Source organism: Eulemur rufifrons, chromosome 21, assembly GCF_041146395.1.
Source record: "Eulemur rufifrons isolate Redbay chromosome 21, OSU_ERuf_1, whole genome shotgun sequence".
In the NCBI taxonomy this organism is placed as follows: Eukaryota; Metazoa; Chordata; class Mammalia; order Primates; family Lemuridae; genus Eulemur; species Eulemur rufifrons.
Window position 1 is genome coordinate 21720230 of NC_091003.1, and position 21145 is coordinate 21741374.

Sequence of the window (21145 nt, forward strand, 5' to 3'; positions counted from 1 at the left end):
AGTGGTTCCTCTCGCTAATGTAAAAGATCAACAACTTCACCTCAGTGAGTTTCCCTCTCTATTTTTTTTTTTTTTTGCAACGTCTCGGCCAGGCCCATTCAGCTCTGACAACAGATTGCAGCGGAGGATGAGACCAGCATGAACGCAGACTGGCGAACGCAGCCCGCTCCCCGTTCCCCTATCATGTGACACAGCGCCAGATGATGAAATGCAAGCACCAGGAACAGACTCTTAATGCATTCAGTCTTCTATAACCGTGGCCTCCCACACCCATTCCCCATTCACAAAAGCCAAGGTAACAGAAATAATTAGGTGACAACCTTTGCCCCATTTCCCAAATTTGTCCATTCCTTAGAATCACTTGGGGGGCCTGTGAAAATGGAACTTCTAAACTCCCTTTCCTAGACAGTCCATGTCAGTACACCTGAGGGGAGGCCCAGGATTCCGTATTTTAACAAGCAACTCGGGTACGTTCCAGAAACACTGCCGGTGCTGGTTTTCCCTGGCAAACCTCACCCTGCTCTGACTGGACCACGGAAGGTGGGAGACTTGGGCTCTGGTGTTGGCTCTACCACAAAGAGCTGTGTGAAAACCAGCAAGTTCCTCCCCCAAGGGCTCCAGGGAGTTGCTGGGCCTCATCTTCCAGAGTCTCAGCTCCCTCTTAGGACAACATACAGCACAGAGATGCAAGGAATGGGCTGTGGGGTCAGGCTGCCAGGGCCACTGTTCATTAACCATGTTTACTTGGGTGACTCAATTCCTTGAAGCCTCATTTTTGGTATCTGGCAAATGGGGATAACAATAATATTTATGCCAGGAGGAACCGTGAAAACAGTGCCTAGCAATGGTGTGCACTCTCTATGACCTATTATAATGTCATAAGAGTTGTCGTGAAAGATGCATTTATTAATAGCTAATTTCCCCACTTGTAATTTAGACATATTAGTAAACTTCTGATAAAAAGGTATACCAGATTGACTGAAATAACATCAAAAGCAAAGAAAATAACAATTTAGTTTGCCAAAGAAGCCAGAACGATTAAAAAATTGACAAAAAAGGTCAAATGCTGTGACATATGTACCTTGAACAGGGATTTCCCCATAGTTTGGTCTCTTATCCGACAGGGCTGTCAGGGGTTTGGATGTTGAGATTGGTCCACTTAAGGAATGTCTCTGAAATCAAAAGGTAAACAGTATCAAAGTTAGGTTAAATCTAGTGCTGGGCCTCACAAAGAAGGTAAATATTGCATTGAGTGAATATTTAGTTATAAATTTGCATTAATTCCTTCCATACTGCTATCGTAAGGCTGTAACAGACACACGCTCTCGCTCTCTCTCTGCAGGCATGTAACGTGATCGATATACTTTCTAAAAATTTAAACTTATTATTATGAGATGACTGTAGATTCACATGCCGTTGTAAGAAGCAGCACTGAGAGATCCTATGTACTCTTCACTCAGTTTCCCCAATGGTAAAATCTTACAAATCGGCAGTCGACTGTCAAAACCAGGATAGTGACATTGACACAGTCAAGACAGAGAACACGTCCATCACCACGAGGATCCCTCTTGTGGCCTTTCACAGCCACACCCCCTCCCCCTCCCTGACCCCACATCACCGACCCCTGGTAACCACTGGTATTCAGAACATAATTTCATTATTTTGTTTCAAGAGAATCTTTAAAATATCACATACCAATTCACTAAATATAAAAACATGTTCCCAAATGAAATACAGATGTGCTCCTACTGTAGTTTTATTGGCAATTCATGTCCTGGCTCCACACAGATCTTGAATCTGTCACCTGCCCGCTAACTCCATTACCACAGCTGCCCTAGTGCATCCCGCATCTCAATCCGGTACCACGGCAACGGCTTCGTCACTGGCTTCCTCATTTCGAGACTTCCGCACACACGAGCAGCCAGACGTAGCCACCACAAATACTCAGAACCCCTTGGGCCTCTGGCTTTGTCTCTTGCCACCCCTCCATATGCTCGGATACACCAACCCCACCCCTACTACCACACGGGCCATGCTGCGCGCTTGTTCTCATGCTTCATCTCCTCAGCTTTCCCCCAGCCTGTCCTATCTGCGAACTGCTAACCACTCATTTCATACTCCCAGCAGAAATGTGTGAGGGCTCCAGCCTCTCCACATCCTTGCCACACTTGATATCACGAGCCTTTTAAATTCGGGCCATTCTGAAGGATGTGGAGTGGGATCTCATTGTGGATTCAATTTCCATTTCCCTGATGACTAATGATGTTGAGCATCTTTTCATGTGCTTATTGGCCATTTATGTATCTTCTCTTGATGGCCAGGCACGGTGGCTTACTCCTGTAATCCTAGCACTCTGGGAGGCCAAGGCAGGAGGATCGTTGAGCTCAGGAGTTTGAGACCAGCCTGAGCAAGAGTGAGACCCTGTCTCTACTAAAAACAGAAAAATTAGCCAGGCATGGTGGCGTGTACCCATAGTCCCAACTACTCGGGAGGGTGAGGCAGGAGGATCACTTGAGCCCAGGGGTTTGAAGTTGCAGTGAGCTAGGCTGATGCCATGGCACTCTCGGCTGGGTGACAGAGTGAGACTCTTGTCTCAAAAAAAATAATAATAATAATAATAATAAGTAAATAAATATATCTCCTCTTAGGAAGGGTCTTTTCAAATCTTTTGCCCATAATTTATTGGGCTGTCTGTCATCCTCTTACTGAGATACAATGCAAGTCTTTTGTCAGGTAAGTGTATTGTGAATACATTCTACCCAGTCTATAGCTTGACTCTGCATTTACTTAATGTCTTTCAGAGAAGTTTTAAATTTTGATGCCAAATTTATCAATTTGCTTTTAAGGTCCATGCTTTTTTATATCCTAAATAAGAAATCTTTGCATTCTCAAAGGTCATGAAGATTTTCCCTCATGGTCTCATTGAAAAGTTGTATTGGCCAGGCATGATGGCTCACACCTGTAATCCCAGCACTTTGGGAGGCTGAGGTGGGAGGATTGCTTGAGCCCAGGAGTTCAAGACCAGCCTAGGCAACATAGCAAGATCCGTGTCTACAAAAAAAAAATTTTTTTTTTGAGACAGAGTCTCACTCTGTCACCCCAAGTAGAGTGCAGTGGCATCATAATAGCTCACAGCAACCTCAAACTCCTGGGCTCAAGCGATCCTCCTGCCTCTGCCTCCCGAGTAGCTGGGACTACAGGTGCACATCACTACACTCGACTAATTTTTCTATTTTGGGTCTCGGTCTTGCTCAGGCTGGTCTTGAACTCCTGGCCTCAAGCAATTCCCCTGCCTTAGTCTCCCAGAATGCTAGGATTATAGGTGTAAGCCACCACTCCCAGCCTATAAAAAATTTTTTTTAAGTTAACCTGGCGTAGTGGCGCACATCTGTACTCCTAGCTACTTTCGAGGCTGAAGCTAAATAAATAAATTTTTACAGTTTTAGCTTTTACATTTAGGCCTACAGTCAATTTCAATTTTTGTATGTGCCATGAGGTAAGGGTTGAGGTTATTTTTTTTTTTTTTTCCCTTTGGTGTCTAGTTGTCTCAGAAACCTTTCTTGAAATCCCCATTGGACTACCTTGGCACCTCTGTTGAAACTCAGTTGACTTACTTCTGAACTCTCTTCTCTATTCCATGGACCCTAATGTCTATGTTGAAACACATGTCAGCACCACACTGTCTCCATCACTCTAACTTCATAGTAAGTGCTGAAGTCAGGCAGCACAAGTTCTCCAAATTTGCTCTTTTTTTCCTCCCAGATGCTTTGGATATTTAGGGCCCTTTATATTTCCATATCAATTTGTCTTGTCACTTTCTACCCAAAGAGCACTAGGATTTCAACTGGGATAATGCTGAATCTATACATTAATTTAAAGGAGATCTGTAAGATATTCACAATATTTAGTTTTCCAATCCATAAATATGATATTTCTTTCCATTTATTATTTAATTTCTCTCAGTAATATTTTTATAGTTTTTGTTATACACATTTTATGTACATTTCATTAAATTTATTGCTAAGTATTTCTATTTCCACTTGTTCATGCTAATATATAGAAAAACAAATGATTTTTGAATAGTGACCTTGTATCCTGTAACACTGCTTAAGAAGCTTTTTTTGTAGATTCCTTTGGATTTTCTACATAAATGATCATGTCACCTGCAAATAATGATAGTTTTACTTCTTTCTGATCTGTATTCTTTCTTTCTTTTTTTCCTTTGCAATTTTTTTTTTTTTTTTGCATTTTGCTGGCAAGAGCTCCAGCAAAATGTTGAAGAAAAGAAGTGGTAAGAGTGGATACCCTCCCCTCCTTGCTCCCAATCCTAGAGAGAATGCACGCAGCCTCTCCGTGAGGCATGATGTTAACCACAGACCTTGCACAGATCCCGTTTATCAGGTTAAGGAAATTCCTTTCTATTTCCTAGTTTGCTGAAGAGTTTTCACTATGAATGGGTGTGAAATTTTGTAAAATGTTTTTTCTACAGATACTGAATTTATTGTTTTTTCCTCCTTTATTCTGTTGAGGTAAATTTTAACCTTGTATCCCTGGAATACACCACACATAGTAACAGTGGACTATCATTTTCATATATTGCTGGACTCAATTTGCTAATACGTTCTTTTAAGCTTGCATTTATAATCATAAGGAATACTGCTTAGCAGTTTTCTTTTTTTGTAATTTGTCTGGTTTTGCTATCAGGTAATGCTGGCTTCATAAAATGAACTAGAAAGTCATCTTTCTATTCTGTTTTCTGAAAAGACTTTGCACAGGATTGCAATTATTTTTCACAAAGGTTTGATTAAATTCACTAGTAAAACCACTTGGGCCTGGACTTTTCTGTTTATGGAATGCTTTTTATTTTGAAATAGTTATGGATTCATGGGAAGCTGCAAAGATAGTACAGAGGAGTCCCATGTATCCTTCATCCATTTTCCCCCAGTGGTCTGCAGATGATGAATTCCCACAGTTTTTATTTATTTAACAAATTTTAATATTACTCTTTTTTTTGAAGACACAGAATTCTAAGCTGACAGTTGTTTTTCTTTCAGCATTAAAAATTGCATTCCATTGTCTTCTGACTTGCATAGTTTACAACTAGAAGTATGTGGTCATTCTTGTCTGGCTGTCCTTAGGAGTTTTTTAATCATCACTGGTTTTTCAGCAATGCCCTGCGGTAGAGGGCTTGGGAGGAGTGTTTGTATCTGCTTATCTTGCTTTAGGTTCCTGTTTCTTGGATCTGTGAATGCATACTTTCTATCAAATTTGGATAAATTTCAGCCATCGTTTCTTCAAACATATCCTCCCTCACCCGCCATAACCCTGCTTTGTTCTAGGACTCCAATTTCAGGTATGTAAGACCACTTGATTTTATCTCATAAGTCAAAGGCTCAGTCCATTTTTTTCCCCATTCTTTTTTCTCTCTCTGTGACTCATTATGGATATGGATAGGTTCTCCTGCTATGTCCTCCAACATACTGATCTTTTCCTCTGTCCTTTTTCGTATCTTCCACTTCTCTCTTCATCTGTGCATGATGTTTCCCTTTACATACTTAAGCACAGAGAGTGTATCAACATCCTTGTGTGCCAATTCCATCATTTCTATCCTTTCCAGGTGGTCTGCATCTATTGACTGATTTTTCTCATGATTATAGGTCACATTTTCCTGCCTCTTTATTGTCTAGTAATTTTTTTTTTGTTGCATGCCAGACTCTCTATTTGTCATTATTGAGCCTTGTATTATGTTGTATTCCTTTAAGAATTATTACATTGTTCTGGAGGTAAGCTACTATATTAGTTATCTATGCTACATGATAAATTTCCCCAAAACTTGGTGACATAAAACAATAAACATTTATGATCTCATAGTTTCTGTGGGTCAGAAAGCTTAGCTGGGTGCGTTTGGCTCAAGGTCTCTCGTGAGGAGGCAATCAAGCTGTCTGCAGGGCTGCAGTTATCTTGAGGAAAACTGCAGGAAGATCTACTTCCAAGCTCATCTACATGCTGCTCGCAAGCCTCAGGAGGTCTGCTTCCAAGATCTTATGTGGGGTGGCTCACAACATGGCAACTGGGCCCCCCAGAGTGAGAGGATCTAAGAGATAGCGAGAGGAATACTCGAGATAGAAGCAGATCTTTTCATAACCTCATCTTCAAAGTGACAGCCTTATCCCATCACTTCTGCCATATTCTATTCACTGGAAGAAAAGCATGAAGTGCAGCCGGCATTCACCATGAGCAGATTACATGAGGAATGACCCCCAAGAGTTGAGAACCCGGGGAAGCACTTCGCCGCAGGCTGCCTACCACCGTTACTTATGGCTCTTCCTGGTCCTTTTGAAGCTTATGTTTAAGGTTTTTTAGGGTGTATCTAGAATAGCATTTACTCTAGGGCTACTTAGTTCCACTTTAAAGTGTGGTCCTTCAGGGGCTCTACTGAATGCTCCACCTATTCAAAGAGGTTTCTCCACAGTGGCTGCTGGGAACTCAAATGATCCCCCGCCCTGCGTGAACTGGGAAGTGCTTGCCTGATAGCTCCCCATTCCCGGGAACTGTTCCTTGGAATTTATGCTTGCCCAGGCTTGTGGGGTTTCTCTCAATGCATGTACAGATTGGCATTCAAGCAAAGACTGAAAGGGACACCTATCAGATTTCTGCACCCCTTTCTCTACGTAGTTCCACCCTCCCAGCATTCTGCCCTGTAAACTCTAGCAGTCTCTTTCTCCCTGAACACTGATTTGTGTCTCCTCAGATCCCACTGGTTTCCCTCCCCTGCTCCATGTGGGTTCGCACTCCCTGTACCACCAACTGGAAAGCGCCTCCAGGAAAAGACTGTGGGACACAATAGGACTTACCTCATTTCTTAACTTTTGTTCAAGGATTACAATCACAGTCTTGTACTGCTTGTTTTACAATGTTTGAAAATAAATGCTTCCTTGATTTTGTCCAGTGTTCTAGTTGTTTATAATGACAGAATAATCCAGCCCCTGTTACTACCTCATGGCCAGTAGAAGAATTCCCACCCAGGGACTTTTGAAAAAGCAATGATCCCAATGTTGAGCTCCAGTCCCTAGAGATTCTGGTTCACTAGGATGAGGCCTGGGAATTCATGTGTTAAAAACTCTCCATGTGATTTTTTGTTTTTCAAAGAGACGGTGTCTCACAATGTTGCCCAGGCTGGTCTCAAACGAGCCTCCTGCCTCAGCCTATGAAGTGGCTAGGATTACCGGTGCATGCTACTGCATCCGGCTCCCACATGATTTTACTATACAATTAGGTTTGAGAAGCAATGTACTAACTAATCATGTACTAAAAAGCTACTGAATGTAGCTTGTAATTACTAGCTTTCTCAAGTTATAGAAATGAGATTTTTTCCCCCCTCTATTTACAAAGATTTACAAAGTGATGCCTGGTATGTTATGAAACTTCAACTGATAATATTATTTGAACTTCATCTTATTTAAATTTATTATATTTGGCACCTTTATTTTGCTTTTATTTATATCTCCAGGTCTTTCAGAAAAGGTCTGATTAATAGAGACTACATAAAAAGCATTAAATCTATAGGTGGAATCTAGAATCCCCCTTCCCTTCCTTTTAAATATTAAGACGTAACATCTTGTACGTACGTGGAAACACAAAGCCACTAACTTGCAACACTACAAATGTAAAGGGAGCACACTTTTCTCCTCAACTTTACAAACAAAGACGTTCACTCCTAAAACACATGGCCACTAGTTAACACAAAAGTCTCAACTCAAAACGAAAAAGCTCCCAAACCCCATTTCAGGAAAGAGGTGCAGCCAAGGCTGCCTTATATCACAGGATACTGGGTTTTAGGCCATTTTTCCTCTGGCTACTCAGACCTTTGTGGAAATACCCCACCTCAGCCACACCTACCAAAAGTGCCTGAATAAAATGCACAATGAGAAAGCCTCTTGAGAACCACAGAGTAACAACCACCTGCCTGCCTCTGGTCTGCATTGCCACAATGGCGAAGAAGAACAACTTCCGAAACCTATTTATGATGCATCAGGAATGCTCTTGTGCTAGACTGTAACATAACGGCTCCCAGTGAATCACTGTTCTCTGAATTCACGCCTTAGGCGGAGTCCTCCCACTGAATCTGAGCTGGCCTTGTGATTTCCTTGGACCAAAAAAGTGGGACAGAGTGTCACTGTCCGAGTTCCAAGCCTAGGTCTAACTTCCATTTTCACGCTCTTGGAACTGGAGATATGCCACTGAAGGTGCCTGAGAAGAAAAATCACTTGGACAGGGGAGCCCAGCCCTCTCTGGCTGACTACAGCGACAGGAGTGGGCCCAGGCAAACCCAACAAAGAACTGTCTAGCTAGAAAAATGTAAAAAATAAAATTCCTACTGTAAGCCACTTAGTTTTGAAATGATTTGCTATGCAGCAAGGGCTGAGACATGACAACTACATACTCTACTTAAAGAGGTGCCTTGGTGTAGTGATTAATAGCCTCTGAAGCCAGACTGCCCAGGTTGTGAATCTACTGCTTCTCAACTGTGTGAACCTCAGCAAGTTACTTAACCTTTCTGGCCACTGTTTCCACATGTGAAAAATACGGATAAGGGCCGGGCGCGGTGGCTCACGCCTGTAATCCTAGCACTCTGGGAGGCCGAGGCGGGTGGATTGCTCAAGGTCAGGAGTTCGATACCAGCCTGAGCGAGACCCCGTCTCTACTAAAAATAGAAAGACATTATATGGACAACTAAAAATCTATATAGAAAAAAAATTAGCCGGGCATGGTGGCGCATGCCTGTAGTCCCAGCTACTCGGGAGGCTGAGGCAGTAGGATCGCTTAAGCCGAGGAGTCTGAGGTTGCTGTGAGCTAAGCTGACGCCACGGCACTCACTCTAGCCTGGGCAACAAAGTGAGACTCTGTCTCAAAAAAAAAAAAAAAAAAAAAAAAAAAAAAAAAAAAGAAAAATACGGATAAGAATAGTACTTAACACCTTATTGGGTTGCAAGTATTAAATGAGTTAATATTATAAGCGTTTGGAACGGCTTAGAGCACATGGTAAGTGTTCAACTATTACTAGCTATTATTACCATTAGAGTTTTTCAGAAGAATAACACAATTTACATTTATGTAATTTATCTCAATTAAAGATATTCACAGTATTTTAGGAAACAAATCCCAAATATAACCCTTATGAGGTAGTCATTTCCCTACCTGATGAACATGTAAATGACTTTGAAGAAATCTAGTTAACTTTCAGATTCTTAGGCCTCTAGAATCTTCCGTGGTCCCAGGCACTTACCTGCATAGGGGACACAGCTGCTGCGGGAGGGGTTTTCATAGGACTTGGACTCAGAGGCGTTCGAGGAATTGCAGCTGCAGCAGGACTTGGTACTACAAAAACAACAAACAAGCCAATGATGAATGCATCATAGTACGATGGAAGCTTTCGTAACTGGTCTCCACTGAAGGATGCACCAGATGAGCCAGTGCTCTCCCACGCCCTAGAAACTGTCTCGGCTGGCGCCTAACCTGTGCTGCACACTCACAGCCGTGCCCCAGCGTACAGGTGCTTCTCCCCCCACCAGGTGGACTGCTTGCTTCCCTAGAGTAGTCACGTTTATTTTCAACCCTGGTTCTGCTTGTCATTCCACTTTTGTTATTTAATTACATGATGTGGTTAAAGTGCTCCATAAACCAATGAAATCCAAGTACAAAAAAAACCCTAGGAGGAGAATTTCTATAACTACATCAGGTAAGAAGCTCGGCATGCGGTGGATGTTCACTAACTGAGTATTAAGCCAGGTGTGGTGGCCCATGTCTGAGTCCCAGCTACTTAGGAGGTTGAGGAGGGACAGTCACATGAGCCTAGGCTCCAGCCTGGGCAACACAGCGAGACTTGTCTCAAAAAACAAAACAACAACAACAACAACAACAACAAAGCTTTGTATTAAACAAAAGAATGATGAACTCCTGCTCATCTTTCCTCCTGTAGAGTTCATCACTTCACACCTCATGCATTTCCTGATTTGTATTTAACCCAGGGATGTGTAAATATTTGCTTGCATGTCAGTCTCCCTCTCTAGACTGAACTAGTGAAAAGCTGTTTATTTTTTTTCTAATTAATTTATTAATTTCTGTATACTTGGGCATAGCTCAGATTCTGGCAAAGGCAACATAAACATGGTTATTCTTTTGAAGCTGAACTGAATTAAAAACAAGATACACAAATGAACTCAGGAACATAACGCAATGTGGCAAGAAGCAGATCACTGTGGACCTTTCATGCAGCCAGGTACTAATGTTTAGAATTGATATCTTTAGATGTATTCTTTTTTACTGAGATAAAATTCTCATAATAAAGTTAACTATTTTAAAATATATAGTTCAGTGGCATTTAGTACACTCACAATATTGTGCAACCATCACCTCTATCAAGTCCCAAAACATTTTTATCACTCCAAAAGGTAACCCAGGACCTATTAAGCAATTGCTCCCCACCCACCCCTTCCCCAGTCCCTGCAATCACCAATGTGCTTTCTAGCTCTATGGCTTGACCTAATCTGCATATTTCATATAAATAGAATCTTATATGGTCTGTTCTATCTGTCTTCTTTCAATTAACATAATGTCATAAAGGTTCATCCATGTCACAGCACATATCAGTGCTTCATTTCTTTCTTATGGCTGAATAATATTCCGTTGAATGGATATACCACATTTTGTTTATCCATCCATCCAATGCACGGACACCTGAGTCACTTCCATCTCTTGCCTAATTGTGAATAGTGTTGCTGTGAACATTTATGTACAAGTATAGATGCTCCTCAATTTACAGTGAGGCTACATCCCAATTAACCTACCATAATTTGATAATACTATAAGTAAAAAATGAATTTAATATACCTAGCCTATTAAATATCATAGCCTAGCCTACCTTAAATGTGCTCAGAACACTTACATTAGCCTAGAGTTGAATAAAATTATCTAACATAAAGCCTATTTTATAATAAAGTGTTGAATATCTCACGTAATTTACTGAATACTGTACCAAAAGTGTATTGCTTTTATACCATCATAAAATTGAAAAATCCTAGCTCAAACCATTGAAAGTCAGGGACCATCTGTACTTGTCTGAATACCTGTTTTATAATTCTTTTGAATATATAACTAGGAATGGAAATTATGGGTCATTTAGATATATTTTGTTATAAAATAACATATTTGGCTTTTTAAAAAAGATCACTATAGAGGCAGACATGTCTTATTCTGCATTACAGCCTGTTTTATTAACATTTTAAGTAGTTGCACATTTTAATTTAGTGTAGACATTCATCATCATTTAATTTTCAAAGCACATATATTTTATTTTATTATTTTTTAGCTATGGGGTCTTGCTATGTTGCCCCGGCTAGAGTACAGTGGCTAGTCACAGTTGCAATCATCTCACATTACATCTAACTCCTAGGCTCAAGCAATCCTCCCACCTCAGCCTCTCAAATAGCTGGAACTACAGGTGCATGCCAGCTTGCCCAACTTAAGGCACATATATTTTAAAGTCTCCTTTCATCTTACTCCATCATGTTACCCAGAGGTAGCCACCAAAAATAATTCCAAGCACATCGTTTTTGCACTTTAAGTGTAAATACATTTAGCTATCTACGTACTTTAAAAAAACAAAACAAGATCACACTATATATACTGGTCTGCAACTTGCTATAAAGGATTGCAGGTCAACTGTTCAGGTAGCACATTTGTAGAATGGGCTGCAGATATATTTTAACATTAGTACTTCAAGATCAATGTCATCCTTATTAAAAGATGCCCAGTATCACCCCATCATAAAGTAAAAAAATTACAGTCAAACCACTCTAAGTCAGGGACCACCTATATTTGTCTGAATACCTATTTTACAATTCTTTTGTGTATATAACTAGAAGTAGAATTATGACTGTATTAATGGGTCATAATTGTCTTAATCCTTTTAATGGGCATTTTAAGCAATATCCAGGTTTTCCATTTTTTCAAACAATGCTATATTAAAAACTCTGTATATCTATCTTTATACACCTGTGCCAGTATTATGTACAAGAACTTCAGGTTCTGTGACTATATACCATTTTACATTGGAAGATATTGTCTAACTGCCCTCTAGAATGTCTAAGATATACATGTGACTTTTGCTCCCATTTTAAGTCAAAGAAAACTCATTTGTGTATCATCAAAGAATATAGATTCCAATAGCCTGCTACAAAGTTTAGAGAATTTCTAGATAAAAATTTAAGAACATATTACAAGTAATTGTTTTAAAAACTACATCCCTTTCCCCTTCCCAGAGCTGAGGAGGTTAGAGATGTGAAAAAGAGGCAGGTATGTGAGGGTGGGGAGGGCGAGCTCCCAGGCAGAGAGGAAGGGCTGGCCCTGTGTGGCAGAGCCTGGCTCGATCCGGAACCTGCGTGCAGTGCAGGACCCGGGCGAGCGGGGAAGAGTGGTTCAAACGAGGTAAAGGGTCGGCAGGGGCCAGACCATGCAGGCATCTGGGCATCAGAATTTCATCCCAACTATAGTAATGCAATTAAAGGATTTTAAACAAGAAAAGATCTTTCTGTCATGGAATAAAACAGGGAGGTAATCAGGAGGTTACTGAAATTAGTGGTCGATGGTGGCTTGAGCTAAAGGTTGTGCCACCAGAGGTGGAGAGGAGTAGATAAGCAAAGCCACCCCTGTGGGAGGCTGGATCGCCAGGACTTGCTAGTGAGGACTAGATGTAGGGTGAGAAGAAAGAGAACTTAAGGAAGATTCCTAGATTTCTGGCGTAAGTAACCAGGTGAGTGGTGCTGCCACTTACACATAAGGAAAGGCTGACGCTGGGAGACAAGGGTTTGGTTTTGGACATAAAAGATGTCTAGGAGATACCTGAGGGTCAATGCCAAGTAGGCATCTGGATATACAGAACTGAGGAGCTCACAGGAAGGGAAGAGCTGAAGTTATGCATCTGGAAGTTTTTAGGCAGAAAGAAGATACTTAGAGTTACAGGAGTGTGTGTGATCCATCTAGGGAGAAAAGACACATCTCTGTACGGGTTAAGGCACCAGTTTGAGACCAACACCTCTGAAGCGGAATACATCTCAAATCTCCTGTTAAAATGTACCTTATATTAAGTTTAACTCGGGCTGGGTGCGGTGGCTCATGCCTGTAATTCTAGCACTCTGGGAGGCCAAGGCGGGTGGATCGCTCGAGGTCAGGAGTTCGAGACCAGCCTGAGCAAGAAGCGAGACTCCGTCTCTACTAAAAATAGAAAGAAATTATCTGGCCAACTAAAATATATATAGAAAAAATTAGCCGGGCATGGTGGCGCGTGCCTGTAGTCCCAGCTACTTGGGAGGCTGAGGCAGGAGGATTACTTGAGCTCAGGAGTTTGAGGTTGCTGTGAGCTAGGCTGATGCCACGGCACTCACTCTAGCCAGGGCAACAAAGCGACACTCTGTCTCAAAAAACAAAAGTCTAACTCGTCAATATTATATGAAAGTTAATGAGATTAAGAGAATAAGATGGTAAAGAATATCAAACTAGGCCAGACAACACATGGTAAGTGAATACCACCACACGCCCGTGGCACAAGGTACAGGAAATCCGCTACCTTGAGACGCGCTGTCGAAGGACTTGATGAGGGTTTTGACAGTGGGAGTGGGCTCTGAGGAAGTTGAGGACCTTCTGCTCAGCCCCATTCCTTGCCTTAAGGCTGCCAAATCTCTCTCAACAGCATTCATGTAATTGTATACCCGGCCTCGCTCCTCTTCTTGCCTGAAAACAATATTAAAACCAGAGCATTTTTACCTATGTACTAAAAAATACACATTTTCCCCTACCAACTGAAAAGCATTAAAAAGCATCTTTAAATAATCGTATCAGTTGAGCTTAGTAAATTACCTGGTCTAATATTCTCATTTGCTTGGTAAATACCAGGAAATGATATTGAAATTTTTATATCAGGTTATCCTAAGTAAGTTAAATAATCATCAAATTCCATCTTCATCTGAGTAAGTGTAAGGTTAGGACATCAGTAATCAATTAGCAGTAACATGGAAGGCAGACTCTCCAGAGATCCTGACTCAGACCTGGGAATCTCCAGATCTGTGCTGCCAAGAAGGCCCAACCCTTCCGAGGAGCCGGGGGATTCACCAGTACATGTGAGTAATTACACTGGCTCTGGCTAACATGTCATGCTTAGATGTGGAAATACAAAGAAGTGAAACCAAAGCCCGTGCTCTTAAAAACAAACAAACAAACAAACAAAAAACCCAAGAAAACTGCTGTAATCTCCAAATAGAAAAAAACCTTAGACCCATATTAGTAATATGAGTCCCCTAGAAGCTCAGTGTGATGCATCCTGAGTCATCTGAAAAAACCAATTCCGTTTCATTTCTGGCCCACTCTAATTCACTGAGTTGACTGACACAAACGTTTTCACCTGGAATAAGAGTACAATTGCAGGGTTTGTACATGTCATATAACTATCAAGTACGTCATAGATAGACCAAAATAAAGCCAGGCCTTAGGCAAATTTATCTTTGGTGGCCATTTGGCTCTTCTGGCAGAGTCTTTTGCCTCAAGATGTACCACAGGATCTCAAGTTCAGCTAGTTGTCATGATTAGAAGTTTAATAAGGAATCTACAACAATGATTATCAAATTTTTTGATCTTAGAATGCTTTCCATCCTACAAATTAGACTAAAGACCCCAAAAGCTTTTGTTTATGTGGGTTATCTTCTACTAAATGAAATTTAAACTAAGAAATACATAACAATATTTAATTCATCTAAAAATAAAGTGAACACAGGACTTATTAACATTACATATTTTTATGAAAAATAACTACATTTTCCAAAACTAAAAACAAATTACTAAGAAGAATAATAGCACTTTACATTTTTAAATTATTTCTTTAATGTGTGGCTTAATAGGAGAAAGCTAGAGTCTCATTTCTTCTGTTTTCAATCTATTGCAATATGAAAAAAAAGCAGGTCTTATACAGATATGTAAATAGAAAACGGAAGAATATTTTAATAGCCTTTGGAGATAACTGTGGTTATTCTTCTTTGATATTATACCAAAATGCAGCAAGTGGTAATAACTTAAAATTTAGTTTCCATGTGGAATCTGAAATGATTATAAATGAACTTTTCCTATTCTATCCATTAAAATCCACTCAATTTTGTACTTTGGATGTATCTTTTACACATACATGATCATTTAACATCTTTCATTGGTCAGAAGGAAATATTGGTTCACTGAGTTACATAAATTTTCCAAATGCCTGTCATTATACTATATATGTATATACATATACACATATTTTTTTAAAGTCACATTTGTTAATATTGCCAATGATTGCATCAGAAAACTCTTTAAATGTGAGGAGCTGTCAGGCTCATCAATGATAGATAGATGTTTTCCAAAATCCTAATCCACTGGAATACCCACATTTTATCACTGGCAACAAATACGGTTAGTTGTTTTCCTTGAAGTGACAGGCTCGCTTAATTATTTGCAAGAAATATCTACTAAATACCAAAGTCTGAATATCTGCAGTTTGTCTGTCAGTGATTCTCAAGCAAAAATGGCATTCCACGAAAAAAGAGAAGTACTCAAACTAAAACAATCATGCAGCTTTTTCCTGAAGACAGCCCATACTTCGTTATAAAGCAAACACAGAAGTGTTTTTTTCATACTTCCCATTTTGTAATATAGAATGCTAAAAAGTGTTTACTCGAAGACTGATAATTAGCAAAATTAATAATTTATTGATTCACCAAGGACATCTTTAAGTGATATCTGCATTTTTTTCTTAAATGCAAGTGTGTGGCAAAGAATACAATGACTACGAGTGCAATTTGGTGCCAACGCCTTGATTCACCAACAGTTTACACTTGCTTTTCACTCTCAGTGCCAAAGTCTACCCAGTGAAAAGGGCAAACCGCGCGTGATGGTATTATTACGAGCAGTTTAACTCGCAGACCCCCTGAAAGGGCCTTAGCCCAGAAATGTGCAGCTCTCACTGGGAGAACTACTCTACAAGGCACCACTCTCTTTCAAAAGGTTCTTCTTTCAAATATGTGTCTCAAGACTGATGAGCTTCTGAGATCCAATGGAATGATCCTTTAAGAGTAGAATTTCATTCACTTATTCACTAGAGAAAAGATTTCTGATATACTATTCATTTAACAGCACACAGGAAAAAAAGTAATATAATACAAGTTTTATACAAATAAAGAAACAATAATCTGCCTCATTTCATGTTCTGCTTAAGGAAGCCAATGAAAAATGCTTAGCAATACTTTTCTCTGGGCCATACACTAGAGCTGGGCAATAAAAACATAACGTAGCTTTTAAAAGATACTCTGTTAGTTTTTGAATATTTTCCCCTATACCTACTTTAGAATTACTTAAAGTAAGGAATAATCAAATTCTTAGTAATCACCTCAAAGGGCCCCCATTCATAGATGGAGTCTCACTGTGGAGCTCAGAGCACATCATGAATGTCATTTCATCTAATAATTTTTTCAAGTTTCCAACAGTCTCTGTTAGATGGGGTGAAAAATACTATTGTGGAGATTCATATGGTTATATGATAAAACAAGTGAAAACTCCTCAAGTGAGTGACGGAGAGAAACTCACCTACATTCTCTACTTGGGACTCCAAAAATACTAAAGTATACTGAGTATTGCCCTGAGCACTCTGCAGGTATTATCTTATTTAATCCCTTCAGCAATACTGTAAAGTAGGCAGTAGTGCCTCCACTTTAAAGATGAGAAAACTGAAGCTCAGGGAAGTTAAGGTTCCTGACCAAGATCACACAGCTAGTAAGAGGCTCCAGAGTCCACAACTTCATCACAAGGCTAGAATCTGAAGACACTTCTCTTCATGTTAGTTCACATGGCTGGACTGTGAGGACAAGGGAAAGGAGAGAATATGATGTACCCTATGCCAGGAGCATTCTGACTCCCTCCAGAGCTGTGGCGCTGACAACACCTCTGAAAGACCCATATAAACTGCACTATTTTACATGTATCATAAAATGTGGCCCAGAAAAGTAGAGTAACTTCCACCATATCCAAACTTACTAAGTGTCAAATTCCACGTGCTTTCCATAGTACCACATCACAAAATTGGGATTTAAGCGTTCTCTACTGAAAAATAAGTACACATTGGTTTCTCAGAACATACTTGCGTGACTTTATTTCCTCCAATTCTTTTGTGAGTTTCTCATTTTTTTCTTGAGCTTCATGTAACCGGCGCTTCAGATCGCCAATCTCCTCTTGCGCTTCGGATTTAATGTCATTTGCAATGACTACTGCAGTCTGGAGATCAGCTTGAAACTGCCGCCATTCTGCAGATTCTTCCTATATTAAAAAACTAACTTTTTATTTCCAAAAGAGAGCAATGAAGATTTATTTAAAAGCAATAAAATTTGTTTCTGATTAGATTGCTATAATGCACTGTACTCCCAAATGATGATTAAATTTTTTTATCCCAGAGAATTGCTATTACCTATTTCTAACAGGCAATGCAGCTATTATTAGTGAACTTATTCTTAATGAGGAAAAGGTTTTCTAGCTGATCTGCCTACTGGGGCATTAGGCACTCAGTACTCAATAAATATTAATGAAACTAATGTCAAGCCTCCCTTCCTCATGCAAGCCTCAAAGTAAGTCTTATGAAAATAAACATCATCCAAAATTTACAAAGCTTTACCTCTGAAAAGCTCAAGAAGGTATATTAATTGTATGTGAACCATACAGTAAAAGACTATAAATATCCTGACATCAAAGACCAAGAGGAGGGGAAACAAAAAAATCAAAGAAAAGGAAAAGGAAGAGGAAGCCAGAAGAAAAACAACAAACTCAATATAGGCAGACAAAATTATACAAAGAGGCCGTAAGGAACTGTATGGTCTGTTGCTTCCCACAGCCATGGAGGATGCGGGTGCGGCTGGGTGGGAAGTCTCCCCAGGGCCTCATCTCCACTAGAGCCACAGCTGGGCCACGCCTGAACGCAGTTCCCCCTTTTCCCCAAAGCGATTTTCTGACATCAGGAAGGCAGCCTGAGAACTGTGGCATGACCCAAACCGTAAGATGAGCTTTCTCTCCACTCTAGGCATTATGGCGGCCCTGCTGTTGGCAAGCTGACTGAATCCACAGAATAAAGAAAACAAAAATCACAGGAAAGCAGCTTAGTTTGGGACACTTTATCATCCAAAGGTAATAAACTTTCTTTTCAAAATATAACACTTCTTTCCTAAATCCATCTTCCTAAAATTACCACCCATAAATTACCACAGGTTGAGTATTCTTCATTTGAAATGCTTGGGACCAAAAATGTTTTGGATTTTGGATTTTTTCAGATTTTGGAATGTTTAGATTATACTTACCAGTTGAGCATCTCAAATCCAAAAATCCATGAGCATTTCCTTTGAGCATCATGCCAGTGCTCAAAGTTTCAGATTTTGGAGCATTTCAGACTTCAGATTAGGGACAGTCAACCTGTAGTACATTCTCCTACCCAAAATCCAGCACTAGTCCCAATTTGAAACGATAGCATTTCCTTTCTGCCCAAAGCCCAGTGGGGCCAATATTACCATCGCATCTACAGCTTAAGATAAGTGATAATGTGGTCAGTGACTACACCTCAAATGTCAAAAATTACGTTTTCTAACAAGATCATACATGAAGATTTATCCTACCCGAAGTCTCCTGTGTAGTGTCTTGATTTCTCTTTCCATGTCATGTTTTTGGTCCTGGAGCTTTTTAACTGTATCTGAAAAGACGACCAAAGTTTAAATATTTATTCTTATAGCTGTGTTCCAAAGAAACAAGATAAAGAGAGGAGGTACTTAAACATGAAATTCAAAAAAAGCTATCCTGCCCAAAGACTTTTTAAAAATTTTTAATAGAAAATTTTAAAAGAAAAAAGGAATATTCAATCCAAGTATTAACCAATATTACATTCTAAGGAAAATACCAAGCTAAAATCACAATTTCTGGATGACTTCCTTCCTCAGTGTCTTAATTCTGAAACAAAAAGTTAAGTAAATCAATTGTCAGAAACACACACATTGTTGGCATATAACCAATCAAAACAACACTGACTGCTATTAAAATGTGAACTTTTAATCATAAGGGTTATTAATCTAAAGTATTTATGAAAGCATGACTTCCTTCACACACTGGAATACCAGAAAACTGGTAAATTACTAAAATTAATTATATAAATAATTATATAACACCCAGGAGAGCTACTTTTTAAATTAATTCTATGGAAAATCTTTTTTACAAAATAAGGAATATATTTATAAAGTAAACCAATAACTCCTCAAATTATTTCTTGCATAATATGAATTTTTTAGAACAATTTCATTCACTTTGTAAAAATATTTAATGAACACTAGTAAGATGGCAAGCACTATTCTACATAGATTGGGGACACCAAGAGGAAGGCCCAACACAGGCCAGTCCCCTAGAAACCAGAAATGTAAGGAGAAGTCACCTTCTCCTTGGAGGTTCTGCTCTGAAATCCATATGCACAAGGGAGAAATGCCTTAGGAAGGTGCCATGCTGGTAGCTGCTGTTCAGTAAATCTCTCACAGCTGGTTACTTGGACAGCTCAGGAACCAGTCACTTTTTGGTTCAGCGCCAGAAGAGGTCCTTACATCCACCTGGTGACAAATCCTTCACTCTGATTTTACCTATAACCCCTGCCCCAGTAGATACCTGCCTGTTCTCAGTGTTCTGACTCTGCCTTATACACAGCCTTGTAATGTGCTGCTGCCGGCCGGATCACATCTCTTTACACACCCGTCTCCACCACTAGGCTGACAGTACCTCGGAGGCAGAAGCCATGTACCTGGCACATGGTAGGCCTTTAAAGTGGAATAAAGGTATAACTACGCAAGCTAATGGTCCAACAGTAAGAAAAAGCAATACTGAAATCATTACCTAGGGGTTTTTTTTGTTAGTATTATATTGACAGAATTTATTTGTTGTCAGGGACATCGTAACCATAGACCCTGGTGTTTCTGAGTAGATGACACTCTTTCCCATTCTGAATGCTTAGTAGCAGGGACTCAGCACAGTGAACACCTCCATGCAAGGACACATATAAGCAAGAAAATCTTCCCCCAGATAACAAATTCTTAGTTTTTAATCAAGACCCTAAAGTGGCCAAGTGCGGTGGCTCATCCCTGTAAACCCAGCACTTTGGGAGGCTGAGATACAAATATCACTTGAGGTCAGGAGTTCAAGACCAGCCTGGACAACATAGCAAGACCCCATCTCTTATTAAAAAAAAAAAAAAAAAGAAAAGAAAACATTAGCCAAGCATGGTGGTGGCTTACGCTTGTAGTCCCAGCTACTCAGGAGGCTGAGGTGGGAGGATCACATGAGCCCAGGAGTTTGAGGTTACAGTGAGCTATGACGGGGCCACTGCACTCCAGCCTGGGCCCTGTCTTTATTTAAACAAAGACTCTAAAACATAAATAGGTTGTTGTTTTAGAAGGCTCATCACCTTCCTCATCCTAGTTCCACGAGGAATCTTCGCTTCTGAAATCTTTATTCCATTATGCCTTTCACTTAATGCTGGTTAGTTTGTGTTCTGATACTTTTAAATGGCATGAATTCACTTCAAGAACAACATAAAGCCTACAATATTTATAACAATTATATGTACAATAATAATTATTACAAATATATAATAACAATAATGTTATCTAAAGCTGTACAAAAAATGAGATAAAATGTTGCGGGAGCAGAGAACAGGCCAATTTTGGTAGCCAGTAGTTAACTTTCCCACAGTCATTGCTCCAAAATTATTTAACAAAGTCAGGGCCTATGAAATAAAAAGGGCTCAAAATTTACTCATTAATTCAATAAATGTCATATTAAGTATTAACTTTGTACCAGGCTTTTTTCCAGGTGCTGAAAATATAAAGGAAAGAAAAAGATGTAGTCCTCACCCTCTTGGAGACAGGAAGGCCAGCAAAGCAGCGCTTCATACACAAAGGATTAGTCTTTAGAAGTCTGTCTCAGGTACAAGCTACTTCCGACTACATTTAAACTTGGAAACTAAGGGTCAAATGAGGCATCCAAACTGGTTCAGGGCAAA

At 39.9% G+C, this 21145-nt stretch overlaps 1 protein-coding gene across 1 annotated transcript in view; it reads right to left on the reverse strand.

Moving 5' to 3' along the window:
• SPECC1L (sperm antigen with calponin homology and coiled-coil domains 1 like) overlaps positions 1–21145 on the reverse strand; it is a 142559-nt gene that overhangs the window by 56154 nt on the left and 65260 nt on the right. The window contains exons 6-10 of the mRNA XM_069496798.1: positions 18729–18802; positions 17213–17388; positions 13625–13788; positions 9287–9378; positions 1082–1172 (exon numbers count right to left, since the gene is read on the reverse strand). Coding sequence (XP_069352899.1) covers positions 1082–1172; positions 9287–9378; positions 13625–13788; positions 17213–17388; positions 18729–18802 — 597 coding nt within the window. The remainder of the gene's footprint in view (positions 1–1081; positions 1173–9286; positions 9379–13624; positions 13789–17212; positions 17389–18728; positions 18803–21145) is intronic.